Below are 26,636 nucleotides of genomic sequence, written 5' to 3'. Positions count from 1 at the left end.
GGCCGTGCAATACAGAAAGGGGTTAAGAACAATTTCTGGTTTGCAACTGGATGACTTCCTGGATCATTCACTTGGCTGTGGGCCTCTGACATGAAAAACTGCCTGGCAACAAGTTCCTTTCTTTCCATTTCACCCACAGGACATTTGCTTTAAGTAAAACAAAAGCAAGGAGGAATCCCCGAGTCACAGAGAAGGGGACTTTTGTGGGTAAAGTGAACCTGCAGCCTCAGAGACTTAGCACAGCTGACTTCTAAGGAAGGTTCCCAGGCACCTGAAATGTGTCCATGGTAAACATGTACTGTGCAGGCATCTGGTCATCCAGGTACTGCAGTAAGAGGCTCAAGGAATGGCAGCTAGTGCTCAGCTGGAAAGCTGCCTTCAGAGAGGACTGAGTCAGCTGTGGCAGGGGTCCCTGGTGTGGTCAGGGCTCAGCTCAGGTACTCTCCATGAGTTCACTGGCAGGACCAAATGGTCCTAAGCATGATGGAAACAACTCCATTACCACATAAGAAGTGTGTGGTGTAGGCCTCTGTGAATCACTGTTCTTAATACCAGAAGCCGGTCTCTTCGCTCAGTGAAGTTCAACAAAGGAGACAAAGCCGCACAGGCACAAAGGGTTAGCAGCTCAGGCAACTGGCAGGACACAGGCTTTGTAAGCAGCAGCCAGCCCACTTTCTCCCACCATGCAGCATGGGAACACCCCTGGGGCTGTCCAAACCAGAGACAGCTGGAAAAGTCAGGCAGGGGACAACAGTGTGCAGGGACACAGAAGGGCACAGAACAGGAAAGACAGCATGGCCTTCATTTACACCAAATGAAAAGTCAGGTGATAGTAAACCTTTTTATCAGTGGGCTAACCACACAAATCCACTGGGGTGAGTGTGAGAGCACCAGCTTCTTCTTGCAGTCAGTGTGGCTAGTCTGACAGCAGTGCTAAGTAGCCCAGGCTCTCCACTCCTAAACATAATTCAAGTCATACCACCCATCTCCCACTGGCCACAGCTGGAACCCTGGTGACTGGTTGAGCTGAAAACTCTGCCTCCCTTCTCCATGTAGTTGTAGGGAACAAAATGAGCTTGTAAAACATCCAGGAAAAAAATCAGGCATGGACTCTTTGTCTTGGATAGACATGACGCCCTACCTAAGTAGAACCATGCCAATAACTTTCCAGCCTGTATGGAAAGTATGCCAGCTCTTCCAGTCTACCCTGTTGTGGTGAGGGCATTGTCTCAGACTGAGGAAGATTCAAAGAACCTCACACAATAGGAATGACTAAGATCTGGACAAGACCACCACTTCACAAAGGCAGCAAAACAGCAGCGCTTTAAAATGCGCTCTCCTATCCGCTGGGAAGACTGCCTGTCCAGGGTTCCTCTGCCCACCTTGCTGTGTGATTCCCTACAACAGCAGCAAGCTCTGCTGATTACCCTCTGCCCAAAAAGGGCAGGGCTCTGGCCCCAAGTTTCAGGGGCACTTACCTTCCCAGTGTCCTCTCCAGGCCCTCGGGATCTCAGGAAGAGATTCTTGTCAACCCCAGGGATGCTGGGCTCTTCACTGTCCTTCACAGGAAAATCTAGCTTCCTCAGCCTTTGTGCCACCACTAAGGATACAGACAGCAACGCTGTGACTGTCCCTGACCAGGGCCTATCCCTCCCAAACCCACCTGTGTTTCCCAGCCAGGATGCCCTCAGCAGCCCTGGCACCATGGTGGCCTACCGGCAGCTGGGCAGAGAAAGCCAGCCCTCTCCAGTACTTTACCTAAGGTGCCTTTCTGCTTAGGTCACCCCGCACACACACACACACACACACACACACACACACACACACACACACACACACACACTGGCTCTAACTGGAGGCTCACACACACACACACACACACACACACACACACACACTGGATCTAACTGGAGGCTCACACATACACACACACACACACACACACACACACACACTGGATCTAACTGGAGGCTCACACACACACACACACACACACACACACACTGGATCTAACTGGAGGCTCACACATACACACACACACACACACATACACACACACACACACACACACACACACACACTGGATCTAACTGGAGGCTCACACATACACACACACACACACACACACACACACACACACTGGATCTAACTGGAGGCTCACACATACACACACACACACACACACACACACACAAGGATCTAACTGGAGGCTCACACACACACACACACACACACACACACACACACTGGATCTAACTGGAGGCTCACACACACACACACACACACACACACACACAGGATCTAACTGGAGGCTCACACACACACACACACACACACACACACACACACACTGGATCTAACTGGAGGCTCACACACACACACACACACACACACACACACACACTGGATCTAACTGGAGGCTCACACACACACACACATACACACACACACACACTGGATCTAACTGGAGGCTCACACATACACACACACACACACACACACACACACTGGATCTAACTGGAGGCTCACACATACACACACACACACACACACACACACTGGATCTAACTGGAGGCTCACACATACACACACACACACACATACACACACACACACACACACTGGATCTAACTGGAGGCTCCCCTACAACGTGGTCATGGGTAGTCTGTAGGGCCCTGGCAAACAAAAGCCCTAGCTCCTTTCAGAACTGATCATAGCAGTTTAAGACGACAACTCCAAAGAAAGAAAGGGCTTGGCTTTTCTTCCCAGTGAGTAATTAAGCTCTCTTCATCCTCCAAAAGATTTCCATCTTAACTGAGCATGACGTCATTTCCTGGAGACAGCAGGCCCATGGAGGCAAATGAGGGACAGCAAGGCTATTCTAGGTACGGAAGGACCGGAGATTTGTGAAAGAACAGGAGGGGCAAGCAGGGCAGTAGCTAGAAGGGGGAGGAAACAGTGAGAAAGGGAGCAACCACATCACCTGTCCCCCAAGAACACAGGATGGCGGGGCCTTCAGTGTGCCTCCCTGACGTCCAGGTGGACAATAAATGACAAAGAACAGCACCAGGGCACGAGGGGGAGGCTAATCACCAGTGCAGTGGGCCCAAGGACTTCTGTAGGGAACACCAGGCTTTTGACTCAGGGACACAGTGTCAGGAAGACACACTGGACATTTAGCGAAACACCTCACAGCCAGGCTGTCTCTTGAATAAGGACAAGCCCTCCAGCAAACACACTCCCCCACCTGTGCCCACATCACCACAGTCAAGCTTGGTATTTCCATGAACTGAAGGTTGTCCTTTATTTTGACAGGGCTTCATTCAAAATCACACGTTAAGCTGTTTATCCTTAGGAAACAAAATCCATCTTTGGGCCCCTATCTCATTAGCAGCACATTAGACACACAAGATCTAATATTTTAAGTTCATGATGGGTAAACCCCAAATAATCTATAAAAGGAAATCACTAAAAGATCCACTATTAATCGGGCACTTTTAATTGACATGGGGGCATGTGTTTCTTTTCGCTTCACTTTCCTAACAAGCTGAACAACTTATAAACTGCCCAGATGTAAAACAGCAGCAATCTATGTTCAAGACGACAAGACAATTCCAAAAGAATGATTCCTCAAGCTGGGCATAATAGCATGCCTTTCATCCCAGCACTGAGGAGGCAGAGGCAGGACCAGCCTGGTCTACATAGAGAGTTCCAGGACAGTCAGGGCTACAGAGACAACCTTGTCTCAAAACAGAATCCCTGGGGCTGGGAACTGGCCTAGACCAGAGGCTCTTGCTTCCTGGGAGCATCTCTAATTGTATGAATTACAGAGTGAGACAGTGTGGTGACTTTGTTCAACACATCAGAGGGCAGACTTTAGAAATCACTCAAGGAACATGCTTTTAATAAGCACCAACAGTACACACCAGACATACACGGGTCTCAGCAATAGTGATACAACACAAGACAAAACAACCCAGCCAGCATCACGGAGCTCCTGGAAAAATCAAGTGTAAAAACTAGTATATAAAAGAAAATAGCCAAATTTAAGCTGAAGAGCAGTTGCTATACAAGGTAACACAAGGAAGCTCACTGTGTATATTAGAAATAGTGAAGCCTCTTAATGGCCACCCAAAAAGATCCTGCACGCTATGTGACCATTTTTGAGAAGGGTCTGCTTTCCCCCATTTCAATAGTCTTTGGCAGAAAGGTGAATGTACAAGGCTGGGGGCAGCAGGCCAGGGGATGCTTTACAAGTTGATTCCCAAGTGACTGTGGCATGTGGTTATTTCCAACCAAAGGTAAAGCGACTATCCCAATGCACATCTATTTCCAAAGTCAAGATAATAATCTCTCAAATATAAAACTCAATAAAGAGGGATATAGCCTGCAGGTGATGGGAGGGGAAAAAAAAAAAACCCTAAAATGTTTACAGCACAATAATTTAAGGCACTAAGATGAGAATCTTTTTGCTTGGGAAAACATTCAAACCTCTGCCCTAGAACACATAAATAGGAACTTACTACACAGTAATCAGCAGTTTAAATAACAGGCACACAATCTCTGACAGAAATTTTCTGTTCTGTTTGTCTAAGGTATGATAAACTTAAAAGCATTTACACAAACTTGGTTTTATGTAACTTATGTTTAATGTACAAAGTTTTGTAGGTATCTTTGGGCCCTCAGAAAACACAACAGGGCTTGTTATATCTAAAAGAGTTTGTAAGTAAAATCAACAATTCAGAAACCAAAATGGAAAACACCAAACTACATGGCGAGATGCACTGAGAAAAAACAGGCTGCAGTAAAACCTCATTAACTAAGTCCACTGGAGAAAAGGAGTCTATTAGATGAAAACCATTTAAATCACCCAGAAGTCATCAGAGAGGTGGGACCTGTCGAGCTGCTCATGGAAGGAGTGGGCTATAACTGAACACGGTGATTGGCAACCAGCGTACCCACTGATGAGCCGGTGCTTTCTAAAAATGGTGTCAAGCAGCTTTCCATAAACTATTTGCATCAGCAAACACTTCAGCTTTACCTACTACCTTAAAGTTCAGGACAAATTAATGAAGTTTCAGTGCAAGAGTAGAAAAATGGTCCAGCATCACCGACACCACAAGAAAACACTGAGCGCAAAACTTCAGTTTGGTACTGTGCAGTGTAGCAACAGCAAGATGCTAACATCGATGGAGGCAGAACCAGGGACAGTGCAGTGGTTCCTACACTTACTTGAAACACAAAACTTCACAATGAAGCAGTAGAACCATAGCTTAGTAGGGGGCACTAAAGTTTCTTATGAGAGTTTTTGAAGGCAGTCACAGTGCTGAGCTGTTGAAATCGATACCTTTCAACATCACACATTAGCAGCAACATATACCCACTTCAGGCTTCTGCATGACATGATTACAGTCAAAACTTAGCAAACGAACACCAGAACAACCAATACATTAACCTTCCATAACCAGAAAGATGTGGCTTTCACTACAGTCAAATCTCAGTATTATCTCCCAAACAGATAATTATAAGTAAGTTATTCTAAACCATTTAGTTTTAACATTGGAAAGCTAGAGGCATAGAGATAACGTGTAAACAGTAAGAGAGTCACTCCACTCCATGTCGGGGTCCAAATCCATCCAGGCTCTGTCTGGAATCTTATGTGGCTGGGGCCTGATTCAAAAGGGAGGAGGCAGAGCCTCAATGGTGCTTGAAGAAAACCCTGGGAGACACTCAAGGGGACTTTGAGGGAGTGTCAGCAACTGGTCAGTAAGAAAGGCTTTCAAGTTATCCCGACAGAGACATCAAGTCAGTCTCAGTTCATGTTTACAAAGCATCAAGTCACTGAAATCTGATTTCTTCTAAGTTGTTGCCATTTGCTTGGATGATATCTTGAAGGTTTCCATTTTTCTCCACCCAGTGTAAGAACACATTGAGTAGAGATCTGGGATTAAGAATTTAGTAAAGGCTTTTCCCTCCTGTTCCTCTTTATGCCAAGGCAAGAACTGGAAAATTCCAAACAAAATCATGTTAGTGGTACAGAAAGTTCATGAGAGATCGCTGTGAACATTTAGTATGTAACAGTGACAAAGGCACAAGCCTGAGGTCTCACTGCGGCCCTGCACTCTGTCAGGCTGACTGGAAGTTAAAGACTTACTCAGGTCAGTAAGAATCAGCATCCTACACATGGAACTGAGAAAATGGCCTGCTCACTTAGAGAACCATGGGCCACGACATTTCTTTTAGACAGGGTCTCACAATGTAGCCCAGGCTCCTCTGCTCTGAGGTCCTCCTGCCTCAGTCTCTCAAGTGCTGGGATTACAAGTGTGTACTTCCAAGCCCAGTAAGGGCTGAGAAATCCCTAACCACACAGGCCCAGCATAGCAAGTGCTTGCCACCCTCTGCCTCCCATCATGCCCCTCGCACCACATCTCCCACTGTTCACATTGCACAGGAAAACTCCCACCAACCAAGTCTAGCAGTAAACAAAATGCATACCACTTATAGCTTCCTGTGCGAAATACTTGACGTCCATGTCTTCATCCTGGCCTAGCTTCTGCAGCACTGGCTTCACTTCCCCCTGCAAGGCACTGAAATTCAGGGGTAACTGAAGAGGTGGCTGGGGGCCACAGGTCTGGTAGGTACAATCTGCTTTGGAATTTGGGGCTTGGCTCTATGGTAACTTTTTAATTTAAAATGAAAGTACTTTTAAATACAAACATGACAAGTACATCAAATAATTTCTAGAGAAGTTCTTGGTGAAATTCGCCTTGGGGCAGTGTTCTGTATATACCCAGAACATAAATGTAAAAGTCACACTGGACAGTCTCAAAACTGAGTGCTGAATTCTTTTCTCAGAATAAGCCCAGATTCTAGGTAAAGAAAAAAAAGAAACCCTTGGGCTTATTTTAGCTGTGTTCCCTGCCATGAGGAGATGCTTTCACACCAAGAGCAACACTAAAATCTTACTTGGTATCTAGAATTGGTCCAATTTTCTGTAGTGACTTGGCCACATTGAAACGGACATTTGCTACTTGATCTCCTGCCATTTTCAACACGATGGGCAACATTTGCTTAGTGGTTATTTCCTGACCACAGGCTTCAGACAGTGCCTAGAAAAATAAATAAGATGGCACATTTAAAACTTTCTAAATACTCCCCAAATCTAGAGAAACAACCTAATATTTAAAGGGAAGGTAATTAATTGACCAACAGAAAAATGTTTCCTACTTGAGCATTTAAGGAACATGAGGTGGCTCAAAAGATGAAAGACCTACACCAAAACACAGAACAAAATGCAAGTTTTAAATATTTAGTTTTATCTTGCTATGTGTGGATTCATGAGGGAGGGAATGATGTCGGGGAGACAAGAGTCCGACCTGCCACCAGCAGCTGGGGTTAAAAAGCTGTGAGCTACCTGACGTGAGTGCTTGAGACTCAAACGTGGGTCCTCGGCATGAACTGGGGGCCCTCCTGTTCACTGAGCCATCTCTCCAGCTCCAAATATTATAATTACCTGAACTGATCAGTATATGAAATGCACCTCAAATAGATGGTAACACTCAAAACTTAGAAATATCCTAAGAATGATTTCATGCCTGAGCTTAACAATGATCAAATGTCTTACTTACATTGATGCAGAATAAAGTGGTCATTCTGTGCAAGTAATTAGGGTCATTTGCCATCACTAACACTCTAGGGACGATGGTATTCTGGGCCCACTCGGTACCGAACTTCTGGACCAACTTCATGAGGTTGTTGGTGGCGGCTTCCCGAATGGCATAAACTGGAGGAGAGCCCAAGAGAACATCCTCAGCTGCTTGCTTTACACACAACCACACACAGAGACTCAGAATATGTCCTGCCAACCTAACATCGCACACTTCATGATAATCATGTTGAGGCACTGCAGTTTAAAACGTCCATGTCCAAGGATAAAAACCCATGCTTTCCTCCTAGCTACTGATTTTTAACAGATACTTGAAATGATTGTTCTTACTACAATGGCACTAACACAGGGTTCCACTGCTGAAATAACCAGAGACTGAGCCTTGACCAAGACCTCAACAACACTGAACTCTAATTGGCCAGATGCCTACTATGTTCCTGGCACCTCTCACTTCTGTTTTCAGAGGAATGCAAGCCCTTCCCGAGTTCTGCCAGTTTTCACTCCTTGTTTTGTCTGTGTCTTTCCCCTCAAGGTCAGACTGACCTGAAAGGTTTCTTTAAATATTTAATTCTGTCTATTCTCACTAACTTTGACTTGATATGCATATGTCCTCACTAACTTTATCCTGTAAAAGATAAATTAATAAATGAAGTGGCCCCACCACTCAGTAAAACAAAACCTGGAACTCTGTTTAACTCCCTCTCGTTGAGCCCTCCCTGTGGGTCGACACTGCCCGCTGACAGACACACAGCCTCTGCAGACTGCACACAGTGGCCTTGCAGCAGCTTCATGCCCAAGGAAGGACAGGGGACATTCCCAAAGAAACTTCCTCACTGTGTACCACTTAAAAGTGCAAAAACATAATTTTTCTTCAAATTATAAAATTCCAAGCTAAATATAAAAGCTGTAGGATGTTGTGTGGTGGTGGTGCACACCTTTAACTCCAGCACTTGAGAGGCACAGGCAGGCAGATCTCTGGAGTTTCAGGCCAGCCTGGTCTACAGTGCAAGTTCCAGGACAACCCCGACCTAACAGAGAAACTCTGTCTCAAAGAAATGGCATTGGAAAGGCCATGGTGAACATTCTCAGGCACCATCCAGCCACTGCATCAGGGAATCCCAAAGCCCCATACAGAAACTCCACCCCACCAGCTCCCAAAATGGAAGAAAAAATGAGGGGGATACTCAGGTTGCATACAGCAAGCATCCTTACACCGAACAGGGGTCATGAATCTCCTTGTAGAATATTAGACCTTAAAAATCCTTCAAAATTTGGAAGAGGAAAAAAAAAAAAACAAAAGCCCGTCTTAATCCAGAAGGCTGGATTTCAAAGGAAGTGATAAAGAGATCTTCTGGAAATGCCACTCTCATTAATATTTACCAAAAATAAACTTTTTTAAATAAATAATTTCTTGGACTGGGGGATGGTTGAGTAGTTAAGAAAATGTACATTGCTGCTACAGAGAACTGGAGTTCAGTTTCCAGCACCTAAACCCAGGGACTCACAACTGTCTACAACCCAGCTCCAGATCAGGACCTGATGTCCTCTCTGGCCTCTTAAGAGAACCTGCAAGTACATGCACAAGCTCACATACAGACACACACATACGCATAATTTAAAATAAAAAACTAAAGCACCTTTCCTATGATTTATAAATGATCTTTTTTTAAACAAATGGTCATAAAAACTTAACTTCTGAGAAAAAATAGTCTTTACCATGTACTTAAAGCACCACATGTATCCATACACATGCCCTAACAGATTGTCATACACAGCTTCACAACCTTCCTTTTCCACTTAGACATATGATACCAACTCACTTTTAACAAAACCACCTACAAATGTAAGCAGACTCAAATGCTCTTATTCTTTCCCTAGTACCTACTCACAAGTACCCACAGATAGATGCACTCAATACATAAAGTACACACAGTACACTGGGGAACCACAACAGGATGATTACCACATCCATACAACAGGGACCCAAAGCTCATGGGACATACCACATGAAAACTTGAAGGCACTCACTGGAATGGGGCTCAGGACACAATGAAGCTGCCAACTCTAGGACCTGACACAGAGAGCCCCTCTTTGCATCCGCTGCCAGGGAAACAAAGGGATATGTGCACACCCACTGCCCTGAGGCATCACCAGAAAGGCACCTACTAAGTCCAGTAAGACCTTCCCTGCACTCATGTCCTCCAGCCCAGCAGCAGAAGACAGGAGAGCCTTCCTCTCACCAAATCAAAGCCCTGGCTCTGTCCTAGGGCACGGACACATCCCCCGACTCCTACTCTATCTTTGCACATCACCTCAGAAAGCCCGAAAAGTCATTTTTCCCCAATGTGTCACAGCCCAGACGGCAGTTACTGAGGACACCAATGGCAGCAGGTCAGTTGCAAACCCTGGTGCTGGAGGAAGTGTGCGTGTAAGAGTCTGAAGCCCACAGGTGGCAGGAGGTAGAGGAGGGCAAAGAGGTTACTCAGCACAGCACAGAACATACATTTAAAACAGAAAATAACAGGAAGTGCAAATGTCAAATCTGTAGTCAGGCCGGACATAGTGGTGCCTGCCTTTACTCCCAGCACTCAGTAGACAGAGGCAGGACAGCCAGGGCTACACAGTATAGTAAAATGTAGTCAGAGAAAGTTAGTGGAACTCTATAACCTCTCCTCGGCACTATGCAGTCAAGGCAAAGAGCGTCCCCTACAGGACTCCTCTCTAAATGGCCATGTGTGAACATCACAGATGCATGTAAACATCAGACTTATGTGAACATCACAGACGTGTGTGTGTGTGAACATCACAGACCCATGCAAAAGCCTGAACTTCCATAATACTTGTTTTTAACTTGTCTACTCACCATGATCCACAAGCCAGGCCATACACAAAGAATTCAGCTTCTCATCAAAAAACTCCACACCCTATGGATACAGAAGATTCCATTAGTAAACATTTCCAAAGTTAGGACAAGATGCTCTATTTACATTGCACAATAATTACCTAAAAGCTAAAGACACACTCCCAACAAGCTGAACCACAAGAGCCATAAAAAAATAATGCCATAGAATTTACAAACTATGAAACTCTTACAAGGCAGAAAGGGAAAACAAGCAGGAGTGAGTGGCACGGGCCCTGTTAAGGGGGAGACAGAACCGAGCCACACACAGGACTGAGAAAAGCAGGGGAGAAACACGGAAGTCTGCCAAGCAAAGCCAGATGCCACGGGAAAATGGATCACTCTGAAAAATGGCTGCTGAGAGGCTTGGTAATCACTTCTCTCCTTTTTGGTTAATAGCAAGTTCTTGAGAATGAGGCAAGTGACACCAACGCATCCCCAGCAGAAGACAGCATCACAAGGGCACGGAAGAAAGCAGCAGAGAGAAAAAGCAGGCACCAAGTGTGCAGGGCAAAGGGTTGATGTGTCCGGTGGAGCCATCCTGACTCTCCAGCCTGCTGGTCTCCTCACACAGGCTGGGGACAGGCTAGCCATGGGATATATAGAGCACACAGGGACGTTCCATGGTGTACACGTTCCCGGTGCCTTCCTTTGAAGTCATTATGCTTATTCTTCTGGTCCAAGCCTAAGAAACTCCTGATGGTGATGACATATTTTAAATGAAGACCAAGAACAGGGGTCCTATCTTTACACTGTCGGCATCGTCTACAGCATCAGCTCTCAGATCCCTTTATTCTAGGTTCAGGATTTTCCTTTAATCTCCTTCAGATAGTATGTGGTTTAACTTTGTATTTACTCATCAATGCCTACAAACAGGCTAGACGGTCTTGAGAGAATTTTATAAATTGACTAACTTTTTAAGAAGTTTACATATAAACTAAGAATGTGTAAGCTGAGGCGGGAGAGATGGCTCAACCATTAGCAGCACTTGAGACAAGACCTCCTGAGTTTGGTTCCTAGCACCCACATGGCAGCTCACAACTATCTGTAACTCCAATTCTAGAGGATTCAATGCCCTCTTCTGGCCCACACAGGTACCAGGTGTGCATATGCTTCATATACATGTGCAAGAAAAACACTCACACACATGAAAATAAGTCAATCTTTAAAAAAAAAAAAGAAAAGAAAATCAGATAAGCTAATAAGACAGGATGGTAAAACACAACATCTGCTCATGACTAATACATGTCACCCCAGCCAGAAAGGTGTAAACCAGCCAAGACACTGCCCTGAATATCACTGGTGGCCCTTGGACACTGCTCTAAATATCTGCTCTATATCTCCTTGGCAGCCTTTGGAGACTCTCCAGGTCTGGTGGAGCTAAGGTTCAAAGAAATAGTGCACATAATCCACCTTCCTTCCAGACAGCTGTTTCAGTCCAGCAAACCCATTATTAGTCACTGCTGCTTTCCGCTCCAGACAGTGAGACAGATCACCAAAGAACAGAAAATGACCCAACACTTGGAAGTGATGGTGGAGAAGCATGACAAGATGGCTTCACCTGACACATAGATATGCTGGGGATCTGTGGCATTCACTTTGAGAAACAGAGCACTTCAAATTTATTAAAATACAATGCCATGGCCATCTACAAGATCCATGCTCATATTACCAAAATTAGCAATATGATACAGTGGTCAAGAAAATGTGAGCCCCATATGCTGTGATCTGAAAGGAATAGAAACAAGCCGTGGGGGTGAGGGACAACAGAGTATAGTAATAGAGTAAACTGGTTCTATGAGCATTCTTAAAAACCACACAGGTTTCCTCCCTTCATCCACCTAGTAAGAAATGCCAAATGTCTAATTAATAACACGCACTACAGTAGCCACTGGAAATGAAACACCACACAGCTCCTGCGCTAAGTGCAATCACTCGTCCACCTCCCCAGCCACACATTTAAGAACTCTTTAAGTCCTTAGAGTTTAGGGGCTACCACAGGGTGAGGGCTATCAAGCTTCCCATTGTTTGCACCTATTGGGAAAGAAAGGAAAGCATGTGGCTATAAAGTCCAGCTTTGAAATTTTAAATTAGTTATATTGATTGGAATAAAATTAATAATGAAACCCAAAGAGTAGCAGACAGTGTGATAACAGGACTTTATCCAAAACAGCCAGCATTATAAGCTCCTGTGTGGTGGATCCTCACCTTCACATCATCAGGAAAACGCTCCCAAGTTCACTGTGCTTAGGAGAGAGTCACAAAAAGCTGAAGTGACTCATCCTGAAACCATGTTTTCCCCATGGATCAGTTCTTAAGTCACACAGATTTTAAACAGGACAACATTTCTATTTCTCAAATATACTCTGCACCTTTATCGTGAGGAGGACAGCAAGGTGAATATGTCTCTAGAACACCCTTCTGTTAGGTCTTACTACATTACTGAAAATGAAAACCATCCTACAGGCCACAAGAATTTACCTCGGTGCATCTAATTGAACCAGACCAGACTGACTACCTGGCCTCTCACTCACCATGCTCCACTGCACAACCAGACAGACCCGACTGCGCACAGAGCCCATGAACTCACCAGCTGGCCTGCCAGCAGCGGCATATACTCAATGATAGCTAGGCGCACCCTCCACTTGGCGTCTTCAGCCAGCTCCACTATGGCAGGAAGGAGAGACTGAGAGAGCTGACGAATTCCAATCACTTCATTTACACAATCCAAATTGGAGATGATATTCAAACGAACTTCTGGACACTATAAACACACAAGCCCCAAAGACTACATGTGAGAATGAACTCCTTTGCCCAGTGCCCTCCTAGCAAGAAAAATAAGAGTGCTAAATAAAATTCAGTACTGACTCAGGCTTAAAAGGAGGTGGCAGCAGGGTGGGGGTCGAGGGCACAGAGTTGAGATATGGCTTAGTGGTAAAACATACCCAGCTAACACAGAGCCCTGGGCTCAACAGTCTGTAATGACCAAAAAAAACTACAGGCAGGAGATCTTAAATGCTAAATACACATATAATCCAAGACACAATGATCTTAACCAGAGTGTCAGGCAAAAGCTATGAGATTTCATTACTTTGTACACCAATTTTAAAAATTAATTAACAAATTGGCAAGCAAGATGGCTCAGCAGGAAATGGCAACCTGGATTTAATCCCCAGAACCCATGTAAAGGTGAATGAAGAGAGCCTCTGAGCTCTGCATGTACATGTATGCCCACAGACATGCACAATAAAGTTGTTTAGACTTTTATTTAATAAATGAGCACAAAGTGTATGAGATGGTAAAAAGCCCAGGTCTGCCACTGCTGGGAGACCTCAGACATCATCTTAACTCCCTGTGCCTCGCTTCCTCACATCTGGGAGTAACCCAACACCTAAACCTGCTGTGTCAATTACATTTAATGGCATTACAAAACACTATCATGCCTAGTACTGATTTTTTAATTTCTCATTCGGGCATATGTATTGTCTGTGTAATGTGTACATTTTCTATGTATGGGTGCCTACAAAGACCAGAAGAGGGGTCCTCTAGAACTGGGGCTACAGGGAGTTGTGGGCCATTCAATGTGCGTGCTAGGATTGGAACCCTGGTCCTCGACAAGCAGCAGTCTTAACTGATGAGCCATCACTCCAACCCCTAATGTTAATACCTGATGCTGTATTTCCGTTTAGACTAAGATATATTAGCTTTAAAAATAGGGAACCAATGAGTATAATATAAAAATTTAAAAGACGGGTATTTCTAGGGTGGTTTTAAGATTTATATGTATGGGAATTTTGCCTGAATATATGTTTGTGCACCACGTGTGCACCTGGTGCCTGCAAAGGTCAGAAGAAGGCATCAGATCCCCTGGAACTAGAGTTGCTAGCTGTCATGTGGGTGCTGGGAACCAAACCCAAATCCTCTGAAATAGTAAGTGCTCTCTCTTAACTACCCAGCCACCTCCACAGCACCTAGGGTTTTTTAGCTGGTTTAGTTGGTTTTGGTTTTTGAGACAGGGTTTTGCAGTATAGCTCTGATTGTCCTGGAAATTGCTCTGTAGACCAGGCTGGCCTCAAACTCAAGGTTATACCTGCTTCTGTCTCTCTAGTCTTGGAATTAAAGGTAAGAACCACCACACCCAACTACATTTGTTTGTCGTTTAGTAAGTCCCTTGTGCTTATTTTTTGGGAACTGTAACCCTATAGCCAAACAGGACTGTCAAATATCAAAATTATGATTTTTTTCTTCCCCCATCTATACACTTTAGGTCCTATTTCAGTAAAATCGCATCAAATCAATGAAATCAAAGCAAAAGAATTCATAGCCGGCTCACCTCATCCTTTAACTGAGCTAAAAAAAGAGGCAGAAGATGTTCAATGGTATTCTCTTTACCCAAAATTGTAGATAATCCCATAATTACAGAAGCTAGAGCTGACTTCACATGTTGATTGGTATCAGACACTAATTCCTAAAACAGAGTAAAAATTAAAGACAACAAAAGTCTCCACAGCACCTCCCAAGAAGTCAACAGCAACACTAGTCACAGAGTAGCTGACCCAGTCACCCCCTGGTAACAAATCTAAGCCCCCACCAACAGTGTACGATTATGACATGCACAAATAAACTCAAAATATTGTCACCAATGTCATGTATTTGACTCATTTATGTCTCGTCCTTGTTAAAATGCTAAGAGCTTCATAGGCAGAGTAAACAAAACAAAATGAAGTCACGTTCACCTTTATATAGGGCAGGATTTGATTCATAATTATGGTCTCTCTACCTTCAGTGGGCAGGTTCTCACAAAGTTCTGAGACAGATGAAAAGGAAATACAATGTGGTCAAAGAGCCAATATTGAGTACTATTTTAGTGAAACCACCACACCAAAATCATATCAAATCAATGACATCAAAGTCAAGTTATATAGCCGGACTCACCCTTTACTTTATGGGCAGCGGCTGCTCGGACCTCAGCTTCGCAGTCCTTAAGGAGGCTCTGGAAAGCGGGGATGAGGTCACTGAGCGTGATTTTGGGGCCCACTGCTTTCTGGAGCTAAAAAACAATTTATACAAGTTTAATGGACACTAACAAAACAGTCAATAAAACAAACTAGCACAATCTTCAAATGTACACTGTAACCACAATAGGCTGGCAGGCTTGAAATGCCAAACACTTTATCAACCCCCCCAAGCCATCTCACTGTCTCCTTTTTTTAAATTTTTTTCTATATTCAAAGCTATTCAATAGAATTTGTAAGCTGTGTCTAACAGACAATCTGTGGGGCAAATGCCTTTGAGGTTTTCAATACGTGAAGTGCAGTGCATTTTACCTCTGAAAATTTGTCAGCTACCATATAGCGAACCCGCCAAGATTTATCTTCTGCTGCTTGCCGAAGTGTAGGCATTACCAAGGCCTCAAGGTCATCCTGAGACAGTAACTGGGCAATACTGACACAAGCTTCCACAGCTAGCAGGCGCACAGAATCCTAAAGGAATAACATTACATTCAGTCAGGGCACACTGAGTGTAGTGAGGTGATGCTGTCACGGGCACTGCTTAAGAAAAGGGGAGAAAAAACCACTGTGCTGGCTACTTTATGTCAACTTGACATAAGCTAGAGTCATCTGAGAAGAGGAAACCTCAACTGAGAAGATGCCTCCGTAAGATCCAGCTGAGGCAAGCCTGAAGGTCACTTTCTTAACCAATGACTTATGGGGAGGACACAACCCTTCATGGGTGGTGCCATTCCTGGGCTGGTGTCCTGGGTTCTATCATAAAACAGGTTGTGTGAGCCATGTGGGGTACAAGCCAGTAAGCCTCTGCATCAGCTCCTGCTCTGGGATCCTTCCCTGTTTGAGTTCCTGCCCTGGCTTCCTTCAGTGATGAACAGCAATGCTGAAGTGTAAGACAAATAAACCCTTTCCTCCCCAACTTGCTTTTTGGTGATGGTGTTTCATCACAGCAACATAAACCCTAAGACAACCTCCACATATGATGGCGTGTCTTTAGGTCTTCAAATGGCTGAGTAACTTCTTCCTTTGCATGTGAAAGACATAAAAACTGCAGCCAAGTTTTACTAAATAAAATGAAAAGGATGTTCTAAATCTTATTTATTGCAATGTGAATAATGTGTGTGGAAGTCAGAGGACAACACGCTGGAGTCAGACCTCTCACCTTTCTATGGGTTCTGAGCTCTGAAATCAGGCAAACACTTTACCACTGGGACATCTGATTGGCCTCAAAATAGAAAGATTGATTTTTAATTTAATGCTATATTCAAAGCCTTATTATAATAAGTTGGAAAATAAACTTACATAAGTAATTAATAATGTATTTGTAGAGTTTAAAGGACAAGGGATATCACTCTGAAAGCAATTTCCAACTACTCTTTGGCCATAACAGTAGCATGAGACAGAGTGTGCAAAAGAAGACACAGAGAGAGTGAAAAGCTAACAGCCAAATAACAGAGTGGAAGTGAAATGCTGACACTCAAACAGAGAAAACCACGTCTAGTACAACAGCAGAGGAAAACTGGAAAGGCAGGGAGACAACCTGCTTTTCCTCATACAGAGCTGCTCAATGCCAAGTGGGACACAAGAATGTCTCCTCAGTAAGAGAACACAAACATCAGGAGTTATGACTTCAGACTTGGGAAAATCAGACACAAAATACTGTGAGAACCCAGGAGAAATGGAGCAAGAAATTCACTGCATATGTAATAATCAGAATACACACACACACTATAGCGTGCATGTGAGTATGTGTGTTGGCACAAACACACACACACACAAATCCAACACAGCATACAAGCACCCTTATCTCTTGCCTGGTTTATCAGTATCACTTAATTGGCCCTTTTTCTATTTTTATCCCTCCGACAACTTTGTTTCCACCCATAAGCCAGAATAACCTCTCAAACATGTAAACTATATGTCACACCTCTTCTCCAGGTCTAGGTAGAGTGTCAGTGCATCTGGAGAAGAAACTCCAAAACCACAGCCTTCCGTGAGCTACCAATGCTCCCACCACTTCCTTCTCCACTCTCCCGCTTACCGGACTAATCCAACCACCGTGTTCCAATGTTGGTAAGAGCTGTTTAAAGGGCTCTTACGCTCCTGGAAGGAGCAGAGACAGCATTTTCCTCTCGTCTGTCACTTCTTCAGAGCACTCTGCTGACTAACAGTCAGTGTTCGACTATGTTACACTATTTTCATGACATTTATGCCTGGTTTTTATCATGTTTGTTTTTCTCCATTAAAATGTAAGTTCCATGAGAGTGGAGGCCCTGTATGTCCTTAACATTAGGACTGTGCCTCACATATGTAGGTACTCTATAAATGTTTCTGTCAATGAGTAAGCCATGAGCAGATCTTCTACCAGTAGTCAGAGAAGGCATAGTGTATACAAATTTCCTAACAAAGCATTCAATATTTTTTGGAGCAACAAATGCTGACAGTCTGCCCCCACCTATGAATGGGCGAGTTTCATGTCTATTGTTTTCCACACTCTGTGGCTGCTTCAGCAACAATAATTACAACAGGGATATATGACCCACAGAGCTGAAAATACTTCCTGGCTGGCCTTCACCAGAAAATCTGCATATCCCAGTCTATCACTTTGTAGAAAGTATAGAAGATAAGAGAAAACATCAAATTATGCCATGGGAAGTATAACCAGCTAAATTCCAAATAAGGATGATAAGCTTGCCCTGCTCCAACATGGAAACCACCATGTACATGTGGCATCTGCATGCCTGAAATGTTGCCAATTTCAAATTGTAAGACTCAGAAACTTGGAGCTGAAGCCTACATACATTCAAACCCTAACTACACCATAATTAGCTAAATACAGCCTTGAACAAGCTTCATAAACTAGCTGGGCCTCCATTTCCTTGAGTATCTGTGCCATGGGCTGTTAGGAGAATCTAATTCTATACTACATGTAGTTACTTAAAACAGGCTGGTAGATACAGTCAGTCCATGTCCATGGTTCCCACACACCAATGGAGTAAGCCAACCATACATCAAAATATTTGGGAAATTTTCTTTGTCTGTATTAAGCCTATACAGATTGTTTTTCTGTCATCACTCCCTAAAGAAAGTAGTATAACAACTATTTACAGTTCATTTGCACTATAGCTTTTTTATTTATTGTGTTTGTGAGAGAGGCACGCATACCACAGCCATATGTGGAGGTCAGAGGGCAACTTTCAGGACTTGGTTCTTGCCTTCCACCTTGCTGAGGCAGGCTAAATCATTTCTGCTGCTGCACTGTGTACCCCAAGCTGACTGGCCCATGATTTTCAGGGAGATTCTCCTGTCTCTGCCTCCCACCTCACCATAGGAGTGCTGGGATTGCAAATCTGTGCCACCATGTCCAGTTTTGCATGGGTTCAGGGGACCAGACACAGGTCCCCAGGCTTGGACCAGCTAGCACCCTCACAGGTTGGGCCATCTCTCCAGTGTATGTTGTATTAGGTATTGCAAGTAGTCTGAAGGTGATCTAGAGTAGGTACACAAGAGGATGTGTACAAGCAGTGGCAAATACCATACCACTTTACATTTGGAAACTGAGATCCACAGATGACCCTGCAACCATCCCCATCTTCCATACTGAAAACAAGTATATTAAGTAATTTAGAGGTTCCTGATTTTTATCATTCTACACCAAAGAAACCAGACCCTTGGATCTAAGATTGCTATTGTACGTAGTGATACCATACACTAGTACAGAAATGAAAACAGTCAGGGTTCCAGGAAATGCTTCATCTCCAGCTCACATCTCCAGCTCACGAATCTGAAAGGTACCCATCCCTGGGCAGCCTGATGCAGCTCTGGGCTTCCTAGTTATGGAACCCAATTCATCTCTGACTCCTCCTCTTAATAGCTACTAATGTAATGAAAAAGGGGCCTAGTTAAGAAAGAAAGAAACACAGGAGCATTAGAATGGACTCCAAACCAAAACTAAGTATTAATTTTGCAAAAGGACCCTACATTAGAGTCAAAACTCCCCATATAAATGTTTTTTTTAATTATTAAAGAGCACATCTGTATCTCCTAAATCTAAAGCCTTGAGTTACCTGTTCATCTGAAGCTAGATTCGTGAACAATGGAACAATTTCAGTTTTCACACTGTCTAATTCCAAAACTTTTGCAAATTCACCCAATTTGGAAGCAGCAGCACGTCGCACCATTGGTGTGTCATCTGAGCACAGGGAACGGAAGTGCCTGCAGCATGAAATAAGGTATTTCCTGTCAAACACTTGGTTAAACATGCCCCAATACCAAGAGATGGCCACTTAAAGCCTTTCCCTTACATCAATGATCAGGTTTCTACTCACAGATGTACAGAAAGGGCCAGGAAAACAGCTCAATCAGGAAAGTGACTGCCACCCAAGTGAAGCCCACTCAGAGTCCACAGGACCTACACAAATAGCTGTGCACAGTAGTAGTACCTATAACCTCAGAGGTAGCAAGATGGGAGGCAGAGATGGGCGGATCCCAGAAAGCTCACAGGCCAGGTAAGCTAGCATATGTGGCAAAGTTGCAGATCAATGAGAAACACTGTCTCAAAGAAAAGCTCAAAGAAAAGGAGGAGGATAACTGAAAACCAACACCAGAGGCTGCCACATGAAGCATGTACGTATGCACGTGTGCACATGCATGCATACACACATACACACACACACACACACACACACACACACACACACACACACACAAAGCCATCAGTACATTCAACTACATGAAAAAGTATCACCAAGGGCTAGAAAGATGGCTCAGCCCGTTAAGAACACTGAGGACCCAGGTTCAATTCCCAGCATCCACATGGCAGTTCACAACTGTCTATAGCTCCCAGATCTAATATCCTCACACAGACATACATGCAGGCAAAACACCAATGCACATAAAATAAAAATAAATAAAATTATAAAGAAGGAGGGAAGGAGGAAGAGAGGGAGGGAGGGAGGGAGGGAGGAAGGGAGGTAAGGAGGAAGAGAGGGAGGGAGGGAGGGAGGGAGGAAGGAAGGAAAGAAGGAAGGAAGGAAGGAAGGAAGGACGGAAGGACGGACAGGCGGGCATCACCAGTCTTGCTGATCTAGTATGAAGCCCTGATGACAACAGAGCACTGTGTAAACTCTGGCTGTGAATCCCCAGTAATCCCAAACACTAAAAAAACTGTCTCTTACTGTCGAATTTCTGCTTTGACAGCATTGGAAGCTCTGGGATAGCAAACGCTGAACAAACCACACGCAGATGTGCGAGAGGTGAACCAATCCCCACTTGCCAGGCGTTTCACCAGAGGTACAAAATGAGCTTCGAGTGCAACGGGAGTGTGCTCCTGAGAGATCTGCCTCAGGGACTCTACAGCCTTGTCTCGAACAACAGTCTCCTCCACAGTAGCCAAGCTTTCCAAAGGAGGCTGCAGAGATCAAAAAGGGAAACCAGAGCTGACAACTTCTTAAATCAGGTTAGACACAGATTGACACCTTTTATGTGACTGAAGGGAAGCGGTACATGGAACCAGAATGTTAACTACATCATACCAAATGGTTACTTTCAGTTCACACAGTGATAACATATGGTGTGGCCAACCTGAAGACACGACTTCTGCAGAAAAGCCAAGATCGCATGTCCCAGATGGCAATCCCCAGATGGTGTCTACAAGTGACACTGGAAGAGACTTGACACAGTATCACTATTATTAGGAGCTGATGCTTAAATGATATGCAGCCACATCCAGACAGGAACAAGTCCAAAACTGTGGCCAACTGTGAGTAACACAAGTGCATGGTAATTTCTGGTCAGGCTACTGAGTCCATACCCTTTTGTGCACCATCCTGACATTCTTGGAAGTGCAAGAAATCCTAGCCAAGTGTTCAATGGCATCAATTTATACAATCAATATAAAGCTGAGTAGACAAGTTTTGTTCATTTCTCTCTCTCTCTCTCTCTCTCTCTCTCTCTCTCTCTCTCTCTCTCTCTCTCTCTCTCTTTGGTTTTTCAAGACAGGATTTCTCTGGTTTTGGAGCCTGTCCTGGAACTAGGTCTTGTAGACCAGGTTGGTCTTGAACTCACAGAGATCCACCTGCCTCTGCTTCCTGAATGCTGGGATTAAAGGCATGCTGTTTTCAAAATACATTCAGAATCTTTCCAAGAGCAAAACAGGAGTTTCAGACGAAACAGCCAAATAATAAATGCAGATATGGGGGGGGGGGTCTTGCAGCTATAGAGACATAAAAGACAGGAGAGGTTCAAGGCCTGGCCCTTGTCAGTAACTGAACGTGGCACAGCAGATGGGCTGCTTCTCTGGACCTCTAGCTGCCTTTCTAACTTTGCATTTGATCCCAGTAAATTCAGCTACAGGTACAGCTGCAGAGATCAGAGTAAACTCCATAGCAGAACTAACCAAGAGTGAAGGTCAGGACTTAAGGGAAGGAGTGTGCCTGCCTAATATGGTTCAAAAATGTAGACATCTCTGCGCTCTCCTAGAGAGGATGTCAAAGACCCACTGAAAAGTCATTCTTTCATCATCTGTCCCCTGCCTGCTGTGACACAGCTTCACACTGCCACACTTCAGACACTGGCTTGTGAGAGGTCCCTTCATTTGAACTCTGCCCATTTTCCAATTTCAGGGCCCTGATGAACCACTCCTGCTTACTTTCACTCCAATGTTTTATACATTAGCAGCTTTGAACCCAGAAAGCTGCACAGTTGTAAGCCTCTGAAACTCATTCCTTCTGTAATGAATGCTGTTATTGTTGTAGCACTGAGGACACAGAAGGAATGAGCAAACTAGATGCCTCACTCTAAGGACTCTACATCCTAATGGTGGAATCAGATGAGACTAGGTGTAGGGCAAGGGGGTGATGAAGAGGCTACTCCAATGGTGGTCAGGGAACAACTCTCTCGTATAAAATGCAGTTGTCTGACTTACAAGGAGTCAGCGACAAAAACTCTAAATAGCATCTCTCTAGAGATAACACCTGTAGTCAGTGTCTCAAGGCAGTATGAGCTGGGTTTATAATGAACAGAAAGACTAATGTGTGGAATGAATTACCAAGAGGAACAAAGTGTACGTATTATGAGCTTTTCATTGCTGTGACCCAAAATAGCTAACAGAAACAAAGGACTTATTTTGGTTCAGTTTCAAGGGTTCATTCCATAGTTGCCTGGCCCCATGAGCCTCAGCAGAACAACATGGCAGTAACAAAGTGTGGCAGAAGAGCTTCTCTGCCTTACTGCAAAGAAACAGAAAGAAGCAAGATACCTTCCAGAAGCTGCCCCCAACATCCCACTACCTACAGCTAGACCCCACCTCCTAAAGTTTCTAGAAACTCCCAAAATAATGCCACCAGCTAGGACCAAGTGCTCAGCACACAACTGTGCCTCTAAGACTGACTGGGATAGATGCAAAGTCTACAGGACTAATTGTTCAGATGTGAGGAAGAATGGAAGGATGGAAGGAGGACTTAAGAATGCCTTCTAGTGCTGGGATGCAGCTCACTGAATGAGAACTTACCCAGCATGCAAAGGCCCTGGCTTCAATCTCTAGCACCACTAAAAACAACAGCTATCTTCTAGGTTGGGCTTGTATAACTGGGTAGCTGGTGATTCAACTTAAAAAGGGGCATATTTTGAGAGGGAAATGACAGCCCATATATAACTCTGTTGACTTCTACAAGTCTCCATTTAACTGTTTCCCATTTTACAGAATGGTTCATAGTCGAGCTAAGAATCATGGGAGCCAGCATCATATATACAATATTTAAAGCCCTAAAACAGATAGCCATGCCTTGTCCAGCTGGTCAGTTTCTAGTCACCCTTTAAGGTTTAGTTCATCTGCATGGTGGGGCACACCTAAGATCTCTACGAGACTTAAGCCAGCCTGGTCTATATACAGTTTCAAGCCAGGCAAGGCTACAATAGCAAGACCTTGTCTCAAAAATACAAACAAAAGAAAACAAATTAAGTTCCTTTCCTCCCCATCCCTGACAAGCCTACCAAGGCAGAAAGAAGTTCTTATATTCAGCTGATAAAAATAAGAGCTAAGCTAAAGTGCCTACATTATTTATTCACTCAACATTATCATATCACCACCTGCCCATAAAAAGATCTGTATAAAAAAAAAAAAAAAAAAAAAAAAAAAAAATGCTGCACTGTAGCAGATGCAGAAATCTATAATCAATGGGCCAAGCTCCTGGAGTTCAGTCCAAGTGAGGAGAAGTGATAATTTGGACAAAGGAGTCAAGACCATGATGGGGAAACCCATAGAATCAGCTGACCTGAGCTAGGGAGAGATCACTGACTCAGGTCTGACAAAGGGGGAATCTGCTTAAGAACCAACTCCCTTAATACAGGTGACAATGGTGCGGCTGGGACAATACACGAGGCCACTGGCAGTGGGACCAAGATCTAACACTAATGTACAAACTGACTTAGTGGAGCCCATTCTGTATGGAGATAATTTGCCCAACATAGACACAGGGGTGTGTGGGGTGGAGAGGTGCCTTGGTCCTGCCTCAACAAGATAATGGGACAGACTTAGTAGACTCCCTAGAGGAGGCCTCACCCTCTCCAAGGAGCAGAGGGGACGGGGAAGTGGAGGGAGCAGGAGGAGAGGCGGGAGAATTGAGACTGAAATGTAAAAATTAAACTAATTAAAAAAGTATTATCTTAAAAAAAATGATGCAGTGTCTATCACTCGATAATCCTACAGAGTTCCAGAAAGATAGGCCATAGGTAAGTACTCACCAGCAGACAATGGGCAAAGTCAGGACCTCCCACCAAACCGGTGAAATTTCCCAACTGCTCAGCGAGCGCTAACAGCACCTCATCTTCATCATAAATTGTATCTGAAAATAAAAACAGTTGGTTAACCCATAAGGACAAGTGTCTTACACTTATCTGAGCAAGTACTTACACAGATGCTACAACTACAATCCTAAAGGTATTGTCTTCCTTGTCTAAATTAGAAGTCTTCGTGAATGTTTCACAGAATTACTAAGAAATTAACATCCCATGTCAATAACCTCCCCATTAGTTACACACCTTATGTTTGAGTATGTCTGGCGTAACATTTCTATACACCTTGCAGAAGGCACCTGCTCCTTCTAGTACTGACTGCTATACTAGGTAACAAACTTAAAAAACAGTTTTAAAGTCAACAGAAAATGGAACGTGTTTCTTTAAAGGGCATATACCTGTAAGGAAAGGCAGCAGTTCAGTTCGAGTCCTTTCCACCCCGAGTGCTAGAGCAATAGTCGATAACTTCTTGATACTGTTGAGACGGAGCTTTAAAAATAATGTGGGAAGAAGAACAAAGCAAAGAGATGGTTGCAATTCAGGTCAAAAGAAGCAAACAGGTGAAACACTGGCATACAGTATATAATGAGGATGAGTCTTTCACTTATCTTATTCCTAAAATAACTCAAGAACCGTTTAACACGTCATTAGCCAGAGGCTATCCCTAGGGAGAACACTAAAGGGCCAGGAAAAAAATGAATGAATGAAAACAAGCGGGCAGTGAGAGATTCTGAAAAGAGAGAACTCTGGATGGAAGGAAGCAGGTGAAACGGTTAAACACAACTCCTCCCTTTTCAGAGAAAAGTTCCATCACAACTGATGCACCACTCATCTGGGTTAATCAGCTGTGGCGCTCTTCCTACCCAACTAGCCTGGCCAGTTTGCCAGCAGAGACAGGCACTCCGCAGCACTTCAAAGGGTCCCTGGTTCCCGGGCCGCTCCTCCGCTCCCGGGCGGCCCCGCAACCCACCGGTGCTAGTCCAGCCGAGGGGGGGGGGACTGGTTCCCCGCCCACTGCCGGAACAGCCCGGTGCCACCACCCCAGAGGCTCGAGGAAGAGCTGCTGGGAGTCGAGGCGGACCCCGGCGGAGCCTCCGCCAACCCCTGTCCCCTACGAGCGCTGAACACGGCTCTGCCGTCCCCGGGGCCGCCCCCACGGCTGAGATGGCCTTCCCGCTTCTCCACCATGTGCGCCTCCGCACTCTCCTCGACTCCCCAGCCCCAGTCTAGTACCTGCACGTCCTCATTGCGGAGCTCGTCGATTAAAACCGCGATCGGGTAGAGAGAATCATCTCCATCTCCGCCGGCTGCACCTGGACCGGCCCCGGGCCCCGCTGCGCCCGCCATGTTCTTTCTCCTCTGGCTGGTCGCCGCCGTACGCCCCGCGCCCCGGCCACGCCCCGCGCCCCGGCCACGCCCCACACCCCGGCCACGCCCCGCGCCCGGGCAGGCGGGGCTCAATCCTATCGGCCGGCTCTGGCGAAGCAAGAGAGTTAAGTTTTTAGCCTGCGCGCGGAATCTCCGTCCTGACCCGCGTTGCTGGAACTGGAGGTCTGAACTCCAGAAGAAGGGCGTGCTGAGAATACCAATGAAACCCCTGCATCCTTTCCCCGGCCGAAAGAAACATGGGCAGGGATTCATCCTCTGCTCGCTGTGCTCTGAAGGAGAGGGGCCTGCCTGAGTGATGGGTGCAAAACCTCATTAGAACTCCAGGCCAGAGACGGTACCCTAGGCCAGGAGGAAGAAGCTTTAGCACCTCCCCCAGACTTCTTGCTGGCCTGGAGCCACTAGGTCTCAGCCCTAATTTCCCCCTGGGCTAGAAGCCTCCACACAACCCCTCCACCTCTTCCTCTGGCCTGTTTGCCAAAATCGTGGGCTGGCTCCTCCTACTTAAGACAAATAATGAGGTGAGAGAAAATGAACAGTGCTGTCCAAACTCCCCAGTCAATATTTTTTCCACGCAAGCTGTTCAAAACATGCTGCTCTCTTGTTTTTGTGTTTCTTTTCAGTGTGGTACTGGAACGGCGCCTTCTGTTGTATTGTCTTCCTTTTTTAAACTGTTCTTTAGCAAGAAGCATATGTGGAAACCGGCCTCCCTAGACCTCCGGAAGTCCTCCTAGAGGACCCGAAGAAGAGGTGGTCCTGGGCATTGTTTCTCACAGAACTTAAAGGAAAGTTTTCACTTGCCCTTTGTAATTACACAAAGTAACTTGAATGCCCAGTCCTTTTATGTTTTAGAACGGGATGGAAGCAGCTTAGATTGGTAGTT

The 26,636-nt window shown here is 44.9% G+C and overlaps 1 protein-coding gene across 1 annotated transcript; it reads right to left on the bottom strand.

Moving 5' to 3' along the window:
• Positions 1 to 4,626: 4,626 nt before the first annotated feature.
• On the bottom strand, positions 4,627 to 25,725 carry Ppp2r1b (protein phosphatase 2 scaffold subunit Abeta). Its single transcript, XM_051197453.1, has 15 exons — positions 25,601 to 25,725; positions 24,766 to 24,856; positions 24,317 to 24,417; positions 20,752 to 20,984; positions 19,642 to 19,789; positions 15,893 to 16,048; positions 15,501 to 15,615; positions 15,302 to 15,372; positions 14,899 to 15,033; positions 13,156 to 13,329; positions 10,530 to 10,590; positions 7,629 to 7,783; positions 6,967 to 7,109; positions 6,496 to 6,587; positions 4,627 to 6,002 (listed from the first exon to the last, which is right to left on the bottom strand). Exons 1-15 carry the CDS (start codon positions 25,712 to 25,714, stop codon positions 5,986 to 5,988), a joined length of 1,806 nt encoding a protein of 601 aa, XP_051053410.1. The 5' UTR covers positions 25,715 to 25,725; the 3' UTR covers positions 4,627 to 5,985.
• Positions 25,726 to 26,636: the final 911 nt, after the last annotated feature.

Source organism: Phodopus roborovskii, unplaced genomic scaffold (assembly GCF_943737965.1).
Source record: "Phodopus roborovskii unplaced genomic scaffold, PHOROB, whole genome shotgun sequence".
In the NCBI taxonomy this organism is placed as follows: Eukaryota; Metazoa; Chordata; class Mammalia; order Rodentia; family Cricetidae; genus Phodopus; species Phodopus roborovskii.
The sequence above is the reverse complement of the archived record's forward strand: the minus strand, read 5'-3'. Positions and strand labels throughout refer to the sequence as shown.